Consider the following 20,754-nt stretch of genomic DNA (forward strand, 5'->3'; position numbering starts at 1 on the left):
GTACCAGCCACATTATCACTTCACAGAGCTTAATAAATCTACCCCAGAGCTCAATACTCTGGGCCGATGCATCAGGGACGACGACCATATATGTCCAATGTGATCGGGTAGCAATCACTCCCGTCAATTAATTTAAGACACCAAGTTGTGGGCTACAACAGGACACGTGGGGTCACTATGCGGCCCATTGCGGCGGATCATATGACACCCGGCCGGCCCCCATGTACTTAACATGCGCCGCACATCGGGACTATACGGCGCCTTACATAGGGACTATACTGCGCCGCACATAGGGAAAATACGGCGCCGCTGTCTCCCTGGCAACTTGGGACGCGACGTTTGGCGTTTGAAGCCGAGGCGCTCTCGTATCGACGTACTTCCGGCGCGCTGTGGGCGTGGTCTATGCCCTCTGCGCTCCTCCATGTTACTGGGGGCTGCTGCTGCCGGTTATTTGTGGAGACAGAATCATGGCAAAGACGGTGGCCTACTTCTACGACCCGGATGTCGGCAACTTTCATTATGGTGAGTGCCGTGTGTCAGTGTATGGGTCCTGCAGCCTCAGCTGTGACACCTGGGTCTCAGTACTTGCTAGTGGTCCAGGTGCACTCTGATGCCACCACTGCTGCATGGGCAACCTCTGCTGGGTGCCCCTGTGTGCCAGGGAAGGGGGCCTAGTTGCTGTCCTTCTTGATGGATCATTGTGCCAGTTTGATTGAGTATGTTGTGACACTGTGACATATGGATGGATGAATGTGTCAGGGCACAGCAGCAGTTTGTCAGTGCAGCAGGTATGTTGGTAAGTGTACCTGGGCATTGCTGTGGATGGGTGTATCCGTATGCCAAGGCACGGGGTGGATCACTGAATGGGGTATTTTGATAGGTTGGTGGATTGCTATGCCTGGGCACTGTGGATCAGTGTGCCAGGGCATTGTAATATTTGGGTGGTTAACTGTGCAAGGGCACTGTAGTAGTTTAGGGTATGAGTGTGTCAGGGCACTGTATTAGTTTGGGGGGATGACTGTGTCAGGGCACTGTGCTAGTTTGGGGGGATATGAGTGTGTCCGGGCACTGTGGTAGTTTGGGGGGATATGAGTGTGTCCGGGCACTGTGGTAGTTTGGGGGGATATGAGTGTGTCCGGGCACTGTGGTAGTTTGGGGGGATATGAGTGTGTCCGGGCACTGTGGTAGTTTCGGGGGATATGAGTGTGTCAGGGCACTGTGGTAGTTTGGGGGGATATGAGTGTGTCAGGGCACTGTGGTAGTTTGGGGGGATATGAGTGTGTCAGGGCACTGTGGTAGTTTGGGGGGATATGAGTGTGTCAGGGCACTGTGGTAGTTTGGGGGGATATGAGTGTGTCAGGGCACTGTGGTAGTTTGGGGGGATATGAGTGTGTCAGGGCACTGTGGTAGTTTGGGGGGATATAAGTGTGTCAGGGCACTGTGCTAGTTTGGGGGGATATGAGTGTGTCAGCACACTGTGGTAGTTTGGGGGGGGTATGAGTGTGTCAGGGCACTGTGCTAGTTTGGGGGGGTATGAGCGTGTCAGGGTGAATAAGGTAGGAATGGATGTGGGGCTATTGTGCCTCAATCATTCACCATGGTGTCTGTGTTTTAGTTCTTTATGTATGTGCTTAGTGATGTGTGCTTACGCCCTTTTGTTGAGAAGTTGTTTGGGTACTTGTTTCCTAGCATGGCGCCCGTCGGGTCCCATCGCATACCTTAACTTAAGGTATGCGATGGGACCCGACCGATCTGATTTTCGGGCTTTAAACACGTTTTTAACACGCTTTGAAAATCTGTCGCATCGCATGCCATTATAATAGCATGCGATGCGACCGACCCGATTTTTACATTGGAACCAATGTAAAAAGGGTCCCTGAGGCCCGATTTTTACATTGGAACCAATGTAAAAAGGGTCCCTGAGGCCCGATTTTTACATTGTAAACCCACCCTGATGCTGAATTTTGTCAAATGCCCCCCCATTGTTAACGCCATGATCAACGTCAACCCGAAGCGTGGCGAGCGCAGCGGAACACGTCCTCCGACCTTTTCATACCCCCACTATCCATGTCGGCGTGGAGTTGACTTTACATATTGTGGCGAGCCACCGAGCCGAAGCGTGGCGAGCGCACGTGTAATACGTCTGAAGTAATGTGCGTCCCCACGCTTCGGGCTCGGTGGCTCGCTGCGCTCGCCACACTATATAAAATCAACTCGTGGACGTGGATAGTAGGGGTATGAAAAGGTCGGAGTGCCCCTCGCGGGCTCGCTGTGCTCACCACGCTTTGTGTTGACGTTGATCGTGGCGTTAACTATGGGGGGGGGGGCATACAATGAAAAATGGGTTCTGGGGGGCATTTAACATTGGGGCCAATATAAAATCGGGTCTCAGGGACCATTTCACATTGGTTCCAATGTAAAAAATCGGGTCGATCACATCGCATGCGATCGACCCGATTTCATACAAATAAAATCAGTGGCACCGTGCTAGGAAACAAGGATCGTTGTTTGCTATTAAGTGTAACTGTATGATCTGTTCCAAATGACATAAGTACTGTACGCAATCACAGGAAGTGTTGACATGGTCTTAATCCCATCTTCCAGGTACAGGGCATCCCATGAAGCCACACCGCCTGGCCCTCACTCACAGCCTGGTTCTCCATTATGGACTTTATAAGAAGATGATTGTAAGTACTAATATTTTTATACCCTATTCAATGTTGTGGAAGATTCTTGTGTCAGATTTAGGAAAGACCCTTAGTGGCCTCTGACCAGTGTCCTACCTGATCACTACACAGCTTTATGTGGTAGGAAGCTATGTTACAGTTCTCTGTTTATTTCCCATTCATCCCGTTTGTGGCATCTTGTGGCATCTGACTTGCTTTAGTCCTGTTTTTGTGGTTCACATGCTGGGTAGCCTTACGTGCACATCTGCAGCCCTGTCATTCTCCCAGTTCCCGTAAATAAGTCAGTTCAGACAGTATTTTCTTTGTGAAGGCAGGAGAAAGTAAACCTGTTCAATATCCCTAATTTGCCCATATAAACCATTTTTCTGTCTCGTTAAGGGAATTGGGAATTGAAATATTCCTCAATCCTGGGCGTGGGCAAATAACGGCAATATGTCCCTTATGTATGGGGGCCTTTATTCTTACCCCTATATTATGGTATGTGGCACCTCTTGTTCAAATTTCTGTTTAGTATTCTTTTTTGTTTCTCATTTGGAAAGCTGCAAAAGCCAATTTACTGTTAGGAAGTAGCCTAATATAGCTCTGTCGCCTGATGTGACAGTAACCGATAGATGTGTGTTTTTATGAAAAATCTGAATTAAATTATTTTTTTTTAAATGCATTTGATTGTAAGACCGCAAAACGGGGGCAGCCAACTCCAGTCCTCGAAAGCTACCAACAGTGCACGTTTTCCAGGTCTTCTCACAGAATCCCAAGTGAAGTATTTAGCTCCAGCTGTGGATCTTTTAAAGTGTGTTCTGCTGCCCATACACTTGTGAGATATTGCATGCAATCATTCGATTTTGACCACATCTGGCCGATAAATCGAATGATTGCATGCACAAAATGTGTACCATTTGACGCGATGCGCGGGCACGCCGGTCGAGTGTCGCGTCTCACTGTCTTATGTGCTGCACATAATATTTATCGGATTGCAGGAGCAGTCGCATGTGGTTTTTAACCACATGAGATGCTTGAATGCGATCCGCTGGTGGGGGGCGGAGGGAACACTTTTTCAGCGGCGTGGGGATGAGGAGAGGGGGCTGGAGGGACCGCTGGCAGCATGGGAGAGGGCAGGCAGAGGGTGGCATTGTAGCTGTAGCGCTAGTGGGTGGCAGGGGTCAGTCAGCAATGGCGGCAGAAGTGTTTAAAACACTGGGAAGCCCTCTGATTGGCTGAGCTAGCGCTACTTCTAGCACTACATTACAATGCCCTCTTCCAGCACCCGATGTGCCATCTCGAGATGGCATGAGACATCGGGTGCTGTAAAGGGGCACTTTTTTCACCACAAGATGCGATCGAATTCGATGGGACATCGCACATTGATGTAGCATCGAATCCAGTCACATAAGTGTGTGAGCAGCATTTGTCAGTAATGAGTGCACCTGTGTACCTGCAAGGTGAGCTGGAAAACGTGAACTGTTTGGTAGCTCTCGAGGACTGGAGTTGGCTACCCCTGCCATAAAACCTTCCGGGTAAGATAGACTGCCTTCCCTTGTCTGTCCCGCAGGTGTTTAAGCCCTACCAAGCATCCCAGCATGACATGTGTCGTTTTCACTCTGAGGATTACATAGACTTCCTGCAGCGGGTGAGCCCCACCAACATGCAGGGCTTCACGAAAAGCTTAAATGCCTTCAACGTCGGCGATGATTGGTGAGTGCTGTAAACCAAACAGGTCTTAAAGAAAACCTTAGAGTTATCTTTTAATGTATCATTAATGATGTACTCATGTGCTTGGCCAAAGTTAGAGGGATCAAACTTTTTGGAAGTCGGGCAGTGTGGCTGGGGCACTTTTTGATATTCGCTGACTATGTCGACTTCACTTTTTGACGTTAGGATAGAAAAAGGTCTCGCTGGTCGATACATAGGCAATAAGGATGGGAGGGGTAAAAATGACACCGATTTTATTGAGGTCAGAATTTCATCACTGTCAACTGTGGGTATCCAGAAGAATGCTTAGCACCCTCCTTTAAGGTAATCGGATTTAAGGGGTATGTGTGGGCGGGTAGGGGGGTTGAGAGAGACAAGGGTGGGGGTAGAGAGACAAGGAAAAGGGTAGGGGTACAGAGACAAGGGTGCGGGGTTGAGAGAAAAGGGTTGAAGTGAGAGACAAGGAAAAGCGTAGGGGGGTAGAGAATCAAGGGTGGGGGGTGAGAGACAAGGATGAAGCTAGGGGGTGAGACAAGGGTGGGGGGAAAGACAAGGAAGAGCAGTGGGGGGAGAGAGAAGGGTGGGAGTGATAGACAAGGAACAGAGTAGGGGTAGGGAGACATGGGTGTGGGGAGAGAGACAAGGAAGCAGGTGAGTCCTGTGAGGTGAATGAGGGAGACAGCATCAGTACAGCCCTGACCTAGGCAGTCCTCATTATGATATCAGCATGACATCACAGACACCACCTGACAGGCCAGGCCTGGCTATTTTATGATTGAAATTTAGGGCTCCATATAAGAACCAGCCAGGACCCCTTTAGGACTCGTCTCTGGTGCTATAAGGGGTTAGGGCTGCAATGATATATAAAGGACAGCTCTAACTCCGTTTCCTATGTCCCCACTGGGTCTGAGCTCTATTCACGGCTCACGGCTCATACACGGCTGTAATGTATTTGCATTATTCAGGGGATACGGTCACTGGGTCACCAAGCATTGACATGACTTGAGGTCGACATGGGGTTAGGTCTCCAGGGTCATAAGGTCGACACGTCATTAGGTTGACATGTGTTTTTTGGTGCCGACGTGACATGGCGAGCCATGCGAGGGGACGCGGTGTTACGTTTCGGTGTTCCGCCAGGCAGTATTTTATACCCTACCATCCACTAGGGTGTGGTGGGAGAATAAAATAGTGTTCCCGAAGCATGGGGACTCGGGGCTACGTTTCGTTGTCCATGTCGTCTTTGTCAACCTTCTGGAAAAAAAAAAAAGTAAAAATCCCCATGTTGACCTTTTGACTGTCGACCTTGCCCATGTTGACCCAATGACCCTGTCGACATAACCCCATGTTGACCTTCAGTCATGTCCACCTAATGCTTGTCTGTCCAATGATCCCATTCTATTATTCAGTAACCCATTGCCAGCAGCATTAGGCTGCCAGCAACACAGCAGAGGAGGGGACACCGCTGGTCCTCGCCGGACAGATACTGGGCCAAATGTATCAAGCTTCAAAAAGTGATAAAGTGGAGAGTGATAAACAACCAGCCAATCAGCTCATACTTGTCATTTTTCAAACCCAGCCTGTAACATGGCGGGTCGGAGCTGATTGGCTGGATGTTTATCACACTCCACTATATCACTTTTTGAAGCTTGATCCATCTGGCCCACTGTATGTGATGGTAAATACCAGCGGCATATTCCTGCGTATCACCCTGACACTAACACAATATGCTGCCAGTATTTAGTATCACTCTTACATGGAGCCCAAACTATGATAAAGCTATAACAACAGTATCCGATAATAACAAGTAATGGCTAAAGCACAATATACATCTCTCCCACCTCTGCACATTAGTAAGTAGGGATCAGTACAGGGACTTGGTGCAGCATAGTAGGACACCTTGTGCCTTGCGACACATCCTAACCGCTCCATACAGGGATAAATCAGAGCCATCTAGATGCGCCCTTCTAACATATCTGAGGCAGACTGTATATGTGTGACTGTGGCCCACTGCTCGCTGCCTGCTTGTCTTCCTGCTGTACAGACAGATTCAGGTCCTGCTGCTGCCGCTGAGCCTGCTGCGGGGTGGGACATGTAGCCAGTAACATAATAAAGGCGTCACTCAGGTGAAATCGGAGAGCCTCATATTAGTGACAGGTGTCAGCGTCAGACAACATCTCCTTTATACACAGGTAATATGGCCCCAGTATTCTGAGATAGCTGAGCCCGGCAACATTGTCAACATTACCTCAGAGGGTCCGTCGTTATACGTGTCCGCGAGTCTGTAGGTAGGGGGAGAACGCTGTAGCTTGCTTTCCAATCAAGGCAGAAAGCCACAAGGACCTGAGGAGGAGTCGCGCGTTGCCTGACAGAAACCTTGAGTGGGAGGTAATGCCTCCCGAATTAATCGGCCGTGCGGGGTGCTGTCCGAACTCAAACTTTTTAAAAAAAAAGGGAAATCCTTAACAAAGCAAGGTTTTGCCTTGCAAGTTATTGCCCCTTTAAACAAAATGTCAGAGTTCGGCTGGCAACCCCCTCACTGCTGCCAAACACAGGCGGCATTAAATCCCACCCAGCATGTGTGAATTACAGAAGGTGCTGCAACTCGTCGGTGATACTAGAGCCACTTGCATCAACTATTAACGTGGGTGGTGGGGCCGACTTTTCTGTTGGAATTACCGGGCAGGACCGTGGTGGAGGTGAAACTAGTTCTACCTACCATTACAGATGGTGGAACTCCATTCCATCCTGTCATTACTACCCCCCTGCTTTACCCCTGTGTATAGTGAGACATACAAGGGTCTTCGCTCGCTTTGTAGTCGTTCATTCATCTTTGTGTTTTCCAATCTCTTTACAGTCCGGTGTTTCCTGGCCTCTTCGAGTTTTGTTCCCGTTACACAGGAGCCTCTCTACAAGGAGCAACACAACTAAACAACAAGGTAATAAGTAGCGCCTTTGACAATCCAAATAAGTACAAATGAAGGGCTATTTCCTTTAGTTTGGTTAGCATTTTATGGCTTGCGGGTTTCTTAAGCTGATCACACCTGTACATTCGTCTTCCCGCTCTCCCAATATTGGGCAAACTGCTGACGAATGTTTAGGTGTGTAGGCAGGTCCGATGCAGGAGCGTTGGGCAATAAACTGCTTAGAACGCTCCTATGGGGGTTATTTTGGTTGGTTCACAAGGCTGCGTATTCGCAGGTTACGCACATCTGAGGTTACTCTGAACGTGGACGTTCGTAGGGAAGTGGGCGGGCATCAGGTGATGTCAGCTGTCCGCCCCTTGCACCAACATCATGGCCTGATTACCATGGGAATGCACATGAAACACTGGACGTTCCCATGGGCGTGACTATTTGCCGCCACCCCCCCCACCTGCAATCTTGGGTGCGTGCACCCCATGGCCACACGTACCCAGTGTATACACATGCTTAGAAATGCATATGCCAAACATCGGTCCCCGGGCGAACGGACCAGAACAAGGTCCCTAGAATGTTGGGTTTACTGCTGGATCGCACTCCCGAGCTTTGTGTGAACAGCTTTTCGGGTGGGCTGTGGGATTCCCCGTGGAGGGAGTGTAGATAGAATCACAATGGGAGGAAAAAGTCTCAGAGGCTGGTCCGGTCCCTGCAAGCCATCGGGAGCCCACGTTTGTAGGAATAAAATCCCCCCCACATTTGCTGGCTGAGGACCTACACCTAGTCCTTTGGGAACTACTTTCCCACACGAGGCACTATAGCAGGGCTGGGCAACACCGGCCCTCCAGATGTTGATGAACTACACATCCCAGCATGCCTTGCATCAGTTTCAGCATGGCCACATAGCAAAACTAATGCAAAGCATCCTGGGATGTGTGGTTCATTAACATCTGGAGGGCCGGTGTTGCCCAGCCCTGCACTATAGGAACGGCCCTGGACCTTGTGGGTTTACCCATATACGGTACTGTATGGACTGTTTCCAAATATTGGCTCTCCGCACTAATAGAGAATTTATTTTATCTTTCATCTTCGTTATGTTTTATCATTTATTAAATCTATTTTTACATTGTATACAATGATTGGCACCTTTATTATATGAATGTCACCATTTTAAGTTGTTCCGGTTTGTTCTCTTGTACGGGTGCGACCACCTCAATGTTTTTTGTTTTTTATTGTTCGGGGGGAGGAGTCTTCATCTCTTTTCTGTTTCATATTACAGCATTGAGAGGGGGGGAGATACAGTACTAACCAATCCGTTTCTCTCATTTTCAAAAACGCGGCCTGTAATATGAGGTAGTCAAGTACACGGTGCGCTCCGTCAGCGATTCCTACGGAACTCGCAAGCAAACGATTGACGGGTATGGGTCATAGGATCGACACTATGGTGGTCGACACATGAAATAGATTGACATGGCTAAGGTTGAAAGGGTCGCAATGTTGACACAAGCATTAGGTCGACAATGGGATGGTCCACAGTCAAAAGGTCCAGTGAGTCCTTCATGTATTTTGTTCCAAATTTCGACGTAAGTCGACACAGACAATATCGCCTGTTTTGGGGAAAAAAATTATAAAAACAGGTTGACTGTCGACCTTTCCACCTAGCGGCTTTATCCCATACAGATGACGTCAGAGGGACAGGTGGACTATCGTTAGCGATATCCAAGTGTACACGATATTACAAACTCTATCAGTCAGGCGGCCAAATTCAGCAATATCGTTTGAAGTATCACTTAATCTATGTGGGGCTGTAGAAGCTGATTGTTTGGGACTTTTACACTTTCCGAGGTTTGATAATTGTCCCATAGTCTGAGTCACAATTCATTTACTTTTAGCTGTTCAGAACGAAGCAGACTTGTATATTGGGTGGGTGACATTCGGCAAGCTACTAATCTGCGCTTAGGGCAACGACGAGCAACTGTATACCACTAGGTGGCGCTGTAACCGTTAAAAGAGCACAAATATTGGTACTTATGTAGTATCTGGGCTGCCGATTTCTAAATCGGGTCGGATCGGGAGATCGCATCGCATCGCATGCGACCATGCGATTCGATGCGATGACCCGATTTTTCCATAGGAATCAATGTTAAAATGGACTGAGTCCATTTTAACATGGAATTCAATGGGAAAAATGGGTCCTTTTCATACCCCTACTATCCAAGTGGGCATGGAGTTGGATATAAACCTGTGGCGAGCGTAGCGAGCCACCGAGCCCGAAGCGTGGCGAGCGAAGCGAGCCCCGCGAGGGGACGAATACCGTCCCCTCGCGGGGCTCGCTTCGCTCGCCACGCTTCGGGCTCGGTGGCTCGCTACGCTCGCCACAGGTTTATATCCAACTCCATGCCCACTTGGATAGTAGGGGTATGAAAAGGACCCATTTTTCCATAGGAATCATTTTAACATTGATTCCTATGGAAAAATCGGGTCATCGCATCCGATATCGGATGCGATGCGATGCGATGCGATATCGCATCGCATCGCATCGCATCTGATTGTATGCCTTAACTTAAGGCATACAATCAAAAAATCGGCAGCCCAGATACTACATAAGTACCCAAATATTTTATAATATTTAAAAACTCTTTGCCCCCAGATCTGTGACATCGCCATTAATTGGGCGGGAGGACTTCACCACGCCAAAAAATTTGAGGTAACTCTCTCCAGCTTGCAAAAAAAAAAACATTCCGAATGTTCCGTTTGCTGCCATGTTCTTAAATACCGCCGTGCGTCTCGTTCTAGGCTTCGGGATTCTGCTACGTCAATGACATTGTGATCGGTATCCTGGAGCTGCTCAAGTAAGAACGTATATTATTGTACGGATTGGGGGGTTTTGGGCAAAGATGGAGGAGGCCTTCTGCTGTTTAGGACACCTACTGTAGTATAGTTTCCGGCCCTCAGTCACTGTGGTGGGAAGCGGCACGGAGGGTACACGTTTACGCTGTAAATAATCTATGCCTCACCAGGTACCACCCACGCGTCCTATACATCGACATAGACATCCATCATGGAGATGGTGTCCAAGAAGCCTTCTACCTCACTGACAGAGTCATGACCGTCTCATTTCACAAATACGGAAACTACTTTTTCCCTGGTACAGGTGAGAGACCTCAGTCGAGAAACTTTTTTTTTTTTTTTGTACTTACAATAACTTTATTTATGTACCGTTTCAGGTGACATGTATGAGGTTGGAGCTGAAAGTGGGAGATATTACTGTCTAAATGTGCCGTTAAGAGATGGCATTGATGACCAAAGTAAGTTCCTGTAGCCAACAATCCAATGGATCATAATGTTCCCACATAAGAATTTTCAAACGTAGTTCTGAGGTAAAATGTGAGAACGGGACCTGTGTGAGGCCTTTCTTGTGTGCCCCGCCTCTCTCGTTAGTGCGTACACAGAGTCTATTGGTGGGTCAACGCGGGACGATGTGATGGCCTCCTATAACGATTTGATATCGGCAGCTGGCGGAGTGCCAGCATTGGCTGGCAGGGAGGGAGAGAGGGGCAGTGCTGCACAGTCTACATGTCTACATTCAATTCCAATCCCGCATGGCCCCGCATTGGGATTGGGTGCTGCATAGCACGGTGCAATTTGCACTATGTTCTGTGCGATTTTGACTGGCCCGTATTCAATCGATCAATGGCCAGGCGAAAATTCAGCCGTTTTCACTCCTTTTTTTGGGGGGGGGGGGGATTCGATTCACCCTATTCAATCCCAGTGCTGATTTTTTCACTTGAGCGAAAAATCTAGCATCGGCAAAAAATTGTGTCGGCAAATTCAAGTAGTTTCACCCCCCCCCCCCAGCAGTAGAGCTAGACTTCTCTGCTGCGCATAAGCACCAGCTCCATTTTCCCATTGATTTATTGTGCACCTACAGCCTGGTTTCGTGTATAACTGCAGTGTTCTCTGTAATAAGTCATTGTTGGCTTTCTTAGGCTAGATCGACTTAAAATCCTGTGTATTGTGTGTAACCTTCATAGATCACATGTAGCCCCTTTTGCTGTTTCTGCTTTTCCAGGTTACAGACATCTCTTCCAGCCAGTCATTAAGCAAGTGGTAGATTTCTATCAGCCCACCTGCATCGTTCTACAGGTAAAGACATTGCAAACACACAGGCCCCATGTTGGTTCTTGCAGATAGAATGTATGTGCCAGACATAGGGGGGTATTCAATTCCGGATGAATTTCCTCACCAGGAGAAAAATTATCAGTATTCAATCACAGGCTTTTTCGCCCGTTTTTTTTTTAGCCCATTTACGCCAATACTGTTTCACTTATTTGGGGACAAATCGGGATGGGCCAAGACAGCAATTTCGCTGATCCACGCGGTATTCATCCGATGCTTTTTTTTTTTTTTTTCACCCAGGCGAAAAATCAGCACTGGGATTGAATAGTGTGAATTTGCCCCCAAAAAAGCAGGTGAACATTGCAGATTTTTGCCTGGAATTGAATACTCCCCCATAGTTATATGTCCTCTTGCTGCATATGCTGTAAGCAGATCTAGGATGTTCTATCTGTTACCTCTGTGCCTGCTCTCTGGACCTGGCAACACCCCCAACCCCCATAGATATATTACCGGACACCCAATGATGAGCTCCGCTGAATGGTAGGCCACACCCCCAAGAATAGAGGATTCTCACACTTCTATAAGACTGACAGACTAGCGATAGGAGGTGAAAGATACGATTTGGGGGAATAGAAGAGAAACAATGGTACCTCTATTGTTGCTATAGGACAGTATTTTAGTAATTTATCCCTTACTAGTTCATTTTAGGCCACTACAATGGGAAAAAACAATTCAGGGTTAGAGCTTATTTATGTAACAGCAGTGATGTGCAGGCAGACGGACTATTGGCTGAAAGAATGTAATACTAAGTAGTGACTACTGTACACATGTTATGACAAGTACTGCCCTGATGTTGGTGACTGTATTCGAAGCCTAGAACGTGTGATGTTCAGATGTGTCTGAATATTTCCTGCTTGTTTCCAGTGCGGCGCGGACTCCCTCGGCTGTGACAGACTGGGATGCTTTAACCTTAGTATACGGGGACATGGGTAAGCTGGACACTGTCATGTGCACTACAATTATTAATCTAACAAGATTGTTTGCATAGGAAACAAAATGGTGGCGGTTTGGTTCTTGGAATAAAGACCGCTATCCATACACAATGTAATTTTTTACCCGTTATTTTGCAGTTCTTTTACAGTTTTAAAATGGTCATTTGTGCAGTCTGAAAGGTGCAGAGTGAATTTACCGGTTCTATTGAACTGGTATTTCTAAACGGTAATAAAGCAGGGTCCAACTCGTTTCAGACCCGTTTTTATTTTTTCATCCACTGTTTTCTATGGGTTAAAACAGGTTCAGTGTTGTGAAGGAACAAAAACTGCACTGAAATACCATTTAAAGACATGCGGTGTGAAATGGGTTTTAGCTGGCAGACCTGTTTTTAGAAACGTTTTAAAATACCTGGTCAAAGCCAGTTTTGCGGTCTGAAAGCAGCATCAGACACATGTCACCTTTTAGTAATCTGAACTAGCTCATAGTCTCTAGTTTATGCAGGGAACTGCTCCCCAGCCTCATAGGGGTAAATATACGAAGATGAAAGTTTTATTGATGATATGTTGCCCATAGCAACCAGAAATACCCCATAGTCTCTCGTCTCTGTAGGGAACTGCTTCATCCATGGCCATTCTCCCCAGCATCATAGCCTCCAGTCTCTGTAGAGAACTGCTTCATCCTTAGTTGTGCTCCCCAGCCTCATACTTTCCAGTCTCTGTAGGAAACTGCTTCATCCCTGGCCATGCTCCCCAGCATCATAGCCTCCAGTCTCTGTAGAGAACTGCTTCATCCTTAGTTGTGCTCCCCAGCCTCAGACTTTCCAGTCTCTGTAGGAAACTGCTTCATCCCAGGCTATGCTCCCCAGTCTTTTGTAGGGAACTGCTTGTTCCCTGGCCATGCTCCCCTGCTTCATAGTCGCCAGTCTCTGTAGGGAACTGCTTCATAGTCATCTATGCTTCACATCATCCTAGTCTTCATTCTATGTAGAGAACTCCTTCATCCCCGGTTGTGCACCCCAGCCTCAGTCTCCAGTCTGTGTTGGGAAATGCTTCATCCCCAACTTTGCTTCCCAGCCCCATAATCGCCAGTCTTTGTAGGGAACTGCTTCATCCCAGGCTAGGCTCCCCATCATCATAGTCTCCAGTCTCTGTAGAGAACTGCTTCACCCCTGACCATGCTCCTCAGCCTTGCTCTAATAATAGCAGACGTACAGTGTGACTTTTTATATTGTGGCATTGACTTCAATGTGAGCGTTACCTTGGTTACTGGACCTCTGCTTGTATTTATCACACCTAATAACAGACGCCATCTGATAAGAATGTTGTCAATTCGAATGTATACACAAAACATCACCATTTTCTGAATGTCCACTATGTCGACATGGTCAAAATTTCAACATGTTTCTTATGTTGACAGTACTTTTTAGTGTTAGGTTTAAGGTTATTCTTTAATGGTCAAAATGTCGACATACCAGTTTTTTGACTAGGTTGGCATTTTTCCCATGCCGGTATACCACACCCGCGCTGGAATAGGGGTAATCAGGTGCTTCCTCCAAAAAATACTCTGTCCACATTTGGAGACTGACAACCTCTGTGTTGATCTTTAAGACATTTTATACGTTCCAGATAATGCTGTAGGTGATGTCATGGTAATACAATATGAATGTGATGCAGAATCTGGGCATAAAAATAATTGGGCTTTAAATTTCTTCTGTAGGGATTGTGTACAGTATGTAAAAAGCTTCAATATTCCATTGCTCGTGCTTGGAGGAGGGGGTTACACTGTGCGCAACGTAGCGCGATGCTGGTGAGTAGCCCCAATAAGTGTTATTGAGTTTACCGTTTGCACCCATCTCCCCCTTCCCCCTTGCAGCACCTTCTAGCGCCTGACTTTGCACAAGTTACATCTGCCCCACCGGCAGTGCACATGGTTTTGGCCATTTGAGAAGGAATCTGCGTTTGCCAGTGAGCCAGAATAAGGGCCATGATGTGGAATTGCAGAGACGGAAGGGTCACGCGTCCCCTCATATGGCTCCCTGCGCTCGGCACACTATTATATTCTTTCTCAACGTAGGGTATGAAATACCACCTGTTTTTTTTGTCAAAACGTGAAAAACTCATGTCCACCTTTTCACTGTTTATCTCCCCATTGTCGACCTAATGCTTGTCTCCACCTTCCCAGCTTAGCCATGTCAACCTAGGTCCTGTCCACCTTTAGTGATCAACCTTATGTATGTCGACATGCAAAGTGTCGACCTAGCTATAGAAAAAACGAATGAAACCACCAAGTCCGGTATTGTATTAATGACCCGTAGTGACTGTATTTATCTCCACATTACAGGACATATGAAACGTCATTGCTGGTGGATGAGACAATCAGCGAGGAGCTGCCTTATAGCGGTACGTACAGTGTCCGGTCTGTCTTATTCTTGTGATTGGTGGGAATTTGCTTTACACATAACAGTAGCTTACAACCACCTTTGGCATAGAGCGGTGTTTATATTGCCCTTTTGTTTTACTCTTTAGAATACTTTGAGTACTTTGCGCCCGATTTTACCCTCCACCCTGACGTCAGTACTAGGATTGAGAACCAGAACACGCGACAGGTAAGAAGAAGTTTCCATCTCTGTCCACATTAACGGGAATTCGTTAAGGGCAAGTAAAGCAAAACAAGCAACTAACTGTCTGGGGCATAACATGTGGCCGTGCAAGATGAGCAAATAGGATTTCTGTGCAGGGTAAACACTGGCTGCTTCTGCATTTAGCCCACAGATGTTAGACCGCTTTTTGTACTCTGCAATATAGATTTCAGTTTAAACACCCCCTACCCAAATGTAATGGGGCCCACACACGTATTTTGTCAGCGATCTGAGCAATGTTAGAGTGCTCCGTTTGCTCAGCACACTGCGATGCACCAGTGATGTTTGCTGAGCCATCTGGCCCTTCCCGGTGATAGCGCAGTGTGGGGCCATGCATCGTTATGGGCCCTACACACAGCAATGTGTGCTTAAAGCAATCTAGTCAGATCACTTAGAAAATCGCTCCGTGTGTATGCCTCGATACTCTCTGCGCATGTTACATCTGCCCCACCTGCAACACAGCACGGTGTTGCTCACGAGCCACAAAGTTTACATGATGGAGGCTGTACATTTAGGGGGTTATTCTAGTTCACTCGGAAAGGCACAATCGCTCTCTAATGGACAAAACCATGCAGGTGGGGCAGATGTAACTTGTGCAGAGAGAGTTAGATTTGGGTGGGGTTTGTACTTCAAACTGATATCTATATTGCAGTGTAAAAATAAAGCAGCCAGTATTTACCCTGCACAGAAACAATAAAACACCCAAATCTACCTTTCTCTGCACATGTTACATCAGCTACACGTGCAGTGCACATGGTTTTGTCCATTAGAGAGTGATTTGTGCCTTTCCGAGTGAACTAGAATAACCCCCTTAATGAGAGTCATTCAGGATAAATTTTGACATTTTTGACCACAAGCCCTATTCTTTTATCGATGGGATCCGCAGCCGTTATCTCAATGGCTCGACACCAGAATGAAAATCGATCTGATGTGGTCTAAATGCTGATCGAGGGGACGTGTAGCCTAAATGCCTAATTCAGGGAACTGATCTTGCGTGTCGCCCGGTTGATCTAGGAAGCCTCTATAGATTGATACAACACATATTGTCCAGACCACTATAAACGCTGTAATGGTCCCATTTCTGTGCAGTATTTGGATCAAATCAGACAGACCATTTTTGAGAACCTGAAGATGCTGAACCACGCACCAAGCGTCCAGATCCACGACGTCCCCTCAGATCTTCTTAGCTACGACCGTTCCGATGAGCCGGATCCGGAAGAGAGAGGAGGGGAGGACAGCTACAGCAGGTAACCTCAAACCATCCCCCATACATATCCTACATACAGTAGTCTTATATGAACTCGTCATCCTGAATGATCCCGGGCTGGATGTATGAAAGCGTTGGCAAGAGATTAAGTGGAGCTGTTGCCCGAAGCAACTAATTATCTCAACTGGCATTTCAAAGATAAGCGACAGTTGGGGGCTACAGAAGATAGAGCACAGCATCTCGTGTATATAATTAGATGGATATGTAACGTAGCCCTGATAAAAAAAAAAAATGTAATACATCTAAAAATAATAATTCATATGGCATCTAGAACTCCGATTTCCGAAATAACACAAGTCCCGGTTAGGATTCTCGGGATTGACCTCCCTAATAATAAAACAAAAAACTGCCCCTCCCCAAAGGATTTCTAACCCCCCCCCCACCCAATCCTCCCCAACCCCCCTGACCTAACCTGCCCTTTCACGTCACTTACTGCGGCAGTAGTGACAGTGACAATAAAACGGTCCTGCTGCTGCCTATTTCTGGCGGGAGGGTGGGCAGCTGGGGACGGCATAGCAGGCAGCTGTCTGGTTATGGGACAGCGTGCTGTGCCGACAGGCACAGTGGCACCCAGGCTGCACAGCATGACGTGATGTCAGGGGTCACGCTGTGCAGCCTGGCTGGGCGCCGCCATGCCTGTCAGTACAGCGCACTGTACCGACTCCGTAACAGCGGCACCGTGGGTAACTAGCAGTCAGCCGGCAGCGTCTGAGCCTTATTCCAAAGTGCTCAGCGCTGCCCGGCTTTAAACAAAAAGTTAATTTAGGCATGGGGGTACTAATTCCAGGATTGGAAGCTTCAAACCCGGGATTCAAATCCCGACAATTTTAGTCCAAAATCCCGGGATCCCACCGATCCCGGGATTGGCCTCCCTAGTCCCGGTTATTGTTTCTCTATATAAGCAGAGCTTCTAGTATTGGGTGCTTGGTCCTGTTATAACCTCTGGGAATGGCAGCATCTCTGTTAATAATAAGTTACTGTGCGGTGGGTATGTAACAGTCTAGCAATGTCATATAGGGATCACATCTATGCAGAAATTGTGGGGTTCACCCACCGACGCGTTTCACTGTGCAAACACAGCGTTTTTCAATCTCTCAGCACACTGCTTAGTGAGCAAGTAAAGCCGGCCTACCTACCCCCTGCCACCAGCACTGTAGCATGCGAGGGGATGTGTCCAACAACATTGAATGATTTTCTCTCCCCTTCGGAAGTAAGTCAGTGGAAAGTGACCGGGGGCGTCCTCAAATGTGAATAACCCCGAGTTTGTGCAGCGAAACGCAGCTGTGTGTGGCCATCCCTTCCTCCACATACCACCCTGGAATTACATGGCGATAGAATTCTTGGACCTGCGGATAACATGAGCATAATCTCTACATTTTTATATAAAGAAAAAAAAATATATATTGCATTTTCTGCCTCGTAGTTTTGATGCTGCGCTTTCACTGATCACTGTATTTACATGAAATGTTGGAAATGTAAGTGTCATGTATTTACATGAAATGTTGGAAATGTAAGTGTCATTCTGCCACCTAGTGGTGGTTTTGCATATTGCCAAGAGCAAAAACCTGCTGACAAATTGCCTCAGTACTTTCCTGTAAACATTTTATTTATTTATTACCAGGGTACTTGTTTCCTAGCACAGCCACACCGATTTGTATCGGGGTGATCGTGTCGGAAAAATTGCATGCGATGCGATCGACCCGATTTTTACATTGAATCAAATGTGAATAGGGCCCCTGGGACCCTATTTTACATTGGATTCAATGTAAAGTATTCCCCAGACCCCCAGTTTTACCCCCTCAACGGCACCCCACGATTGACGCCAACCCGAAGCGTGGCGAGCGGCGGCTGTGCGCGTCCTCCGACCTTTTCATACCCCTACTATCCACGTCGGCGTGGAGTTGAGAATATAAAGTGTGGCGAGCGCACTGAGCCTGAAGCGTGGCGAGCGGACGCGTATAACTTCAGAGGTATACGCGTCCCCTCCCGGGGCTCGCTGCGCTCGCCACGCTTCGGGCTCGGTGGCTCGCTGCGCTCGCCACACTTTATATTCTCAACTCCATGCCGACGTGGATAGTAGGGGTATGAAAAGGTCGGAGGACGTGCACCGCCGCCCCTCGCCGGCTCGCTGCGCTCGCCACGCTTCGGGTTGGCGTCAATTATGGGGTGACGCTCACAATGGGGTTGCGTGACTTTTTAACCATGGCGGGGGCATATACAATGTGAAATGGGTCATATTGGCCCATTTCACATTGTTTCCTATGTAAAATGGACTTAATCAAGTCCATCTCATCTTGTGCCATTATAATGGCACAAGACAGACGCGATGCTCCCGATTTCGTGGGAAAATCGCGTCGGTCGCCATGTTAATGCACGCGACCGACGCGATGCCCCCGATTTTGCCTTTGCCGGCAAAATGGACCTGATTTCAAAGGAAATCGGGTCCATCGTGTACCTTAACTTTAAGGTACACGATGGACGCGATTGTGGCCGTGCTAGGAAACAAGTACCATTACCAGTTATTTATATAGCACACACATATTCCGGAATATTCAGAGAATATTTGAACACTGCCTCACATGTTGCATTGTGGGAGGAAACCGGAGTATCCAAGTAAACGGGGAGACTATACAAACTCCACACAGTTAGGGTCATGGTAGGAATCAAACCCATGACCTAAATGCTGTGAGGCAGTAATGTAACCATTATACCATCTGTACTGCCCTAACATCCCTGGATTATGGATTTAATCTGTTTACCTGCAGTACATTATTTATAGGATTTGGAGCAAAGGAAAACCGGGCAGCGTAGGAATCCCAGATAGCAGTTTAGACTGCAAACAAAAATGGAAGATACAATTTTAATCCGGATGAGTAGTGAACATCGGATATTCTCCAAATCTATGCAGCAAAATATAATGGTTATTTATATCCCTTCCAAAAAAGTGTATCCGACTGGATATTATCTAGCTCAGGCATTCCCCTAATATCTAAACTGTGGCAAGGCATTCTGGGATGTGTAGTTTCACAACAGCTGGAGGGCCGCAGGATGGACATGCCTGAAATTCTAGCTTAATTTGATTATGCAAGTAAATGACCTCACACTGTATTTTGTACATAAAACTTTAATTGACACTTTGCCTGTCTTTTCTAGGCCAGAAGCATCGAATGAGTTTTACGATGGGGATCACGACAACGACAAGGAAAGCGATGTAGAGATTTAATTGTTACGGTACTTTTTTTTTTTTTTTTTAACGATATTTCTTTTGAAGATTTCTGGACCGGTCACTTTTTTTATTTTCTGCTTGTCCAGAAATTTCCAGTATTTTTTTTTTTTTTTTTTTTCGAGAATGAGAATTTCAGACAAATAACTCCTGGAATTTCTGCAAATACAACTTCGGGATGTTACCGTTTTTCATTTTAAACAGTTATCAAACTACAGGAATTTTATTTTCCGCTTCATCGAAGCTGCGCCGGATTGATTCTCTCAAAACTGTATGAGACTTCTGTGCCCAGCAGCTATTGGACGAATGCCCGATATCGGCTTCTGTATTGGTTTTCTCCACCTGCCCCTCCAAAACAAGTTGTATTGTTTTGCTATGAATGGTGTTGCTGCTGCTCTGGTGTAGCTGGAACAAGTCCCAAGTCAGAGGCTGTTTGGGGCAGTGGATTTTATCTGTCATTGATGGTTCATCTGAATTCTCTTCACTTTCTTGAAGTCAAACTTTCCCACTGGGAGAATGCAATCGCAACAGTTTACATATGTATATAGACAGCGCAGAGGATAAAGCCTTTTATCATATCCAATTATTTGTCTTTTTTTCTTCTATATCTATTTTTATTAGTAAATATTGATTCATACAGTTATGTGTAATTGTTCATGCACTGAGATAAATATGTATTAAAAGACTGGACAGATCCCAGAAGCCACAGAGAAATTACCCCGGGTGCTTGACGTCTCCTCCTTATCTCTGATTGGTTTATAGCAGCGGTGGGTGAAAGCAGTACCGCCAGCCAATGGCGTTCTGCCGCTTTCTCCAGCTACATTATTTACAATAATAATAACAACGCAGATGGGCTACCGCTGTTCTAATGATGTCATTGAGAGGTAAGGGAAGCTCCCATTGATTGGGGGATAATCCGACTCAGAGGGTATATTTACTAAAGTGTTGGTTTTTAGAACTGGAGCTGTTGCCAATAGCAACCAACCAGATTCTACTTAGAAGTTACCTAGCACTTTCTAGAAGTTAATAGCCAGAATCTGGTTACTACAGGCTGTATCTCCATCTCTAAAAACCCACAATTTGGTAAATACACCCCATAGTCTTCTCTTTGTAATCGGCCATCAGCTGCCCCAAGTCATCCTAATATCCAAAGACCCCATCAAGGCGCTTTATCGTTACGGGATATAGAGTTCGGATGTAGTTAGGATGAGCCTAAGTAGAGC

General features: G+C 46.8%; 1 protein-coding gene across 1 annotated transcript; it reads left to right on the forward strand.

The window, feature by feature from the left end:
• The first annotated feature begins 365 nt into the window (after nucleotides 1-365).
• Nucleotides 366-20,114, forward strand: HDAC3 (histone deacetylase 3). The gene is made up of 15 exons (XM_083181343.1): nucleotides 366-522; nucleotides 2,605-2,687; nucleotides 4,237-4,379; nucleotides 7,231-7,312; nucleotides 9,942-9,998; nucleotides 10,088-10,143; nucleotides 10,312-10,445; nucleotides 10,519-10,599; nucleotides 11,364-11,437; nucleotides 12,335-12,399; nucleotides 14,120-14,209; nucleotides 14,744-14,802; nucleotides 14,929-15,008; nucleotides 16,131-16,288; nucleotides 19,462-20,114. The coding sequence occupies exons 1-15, from the start codon at nucleotides 468-470 to the stop codon at nucleotides 19,529-19,531; spliced, it is 1,287 nt and encodes a 428-aa protein (XP_083037469.1). The 5' UTR covers nucleotides 366-467; the 3' UTR covers nucleotides 19,532-20,114.
• The last annotated feature ends 640 nt before the right edge of the window (nucleotides 20,115-20,754 follow it).

The sequence above is a fragment of the Crinia signifera genome, chromosome 4, assembly GCF_055691185.1.
Source record: "Crinia signifera chromosome 4, ASM5569118v1, whole genome shotgun sequence".
NCBI lineage: Eukaryota > Metazoa > Chordata > Amphibia > Anura > Myobatrachidae > Crinia > Crinia signifera.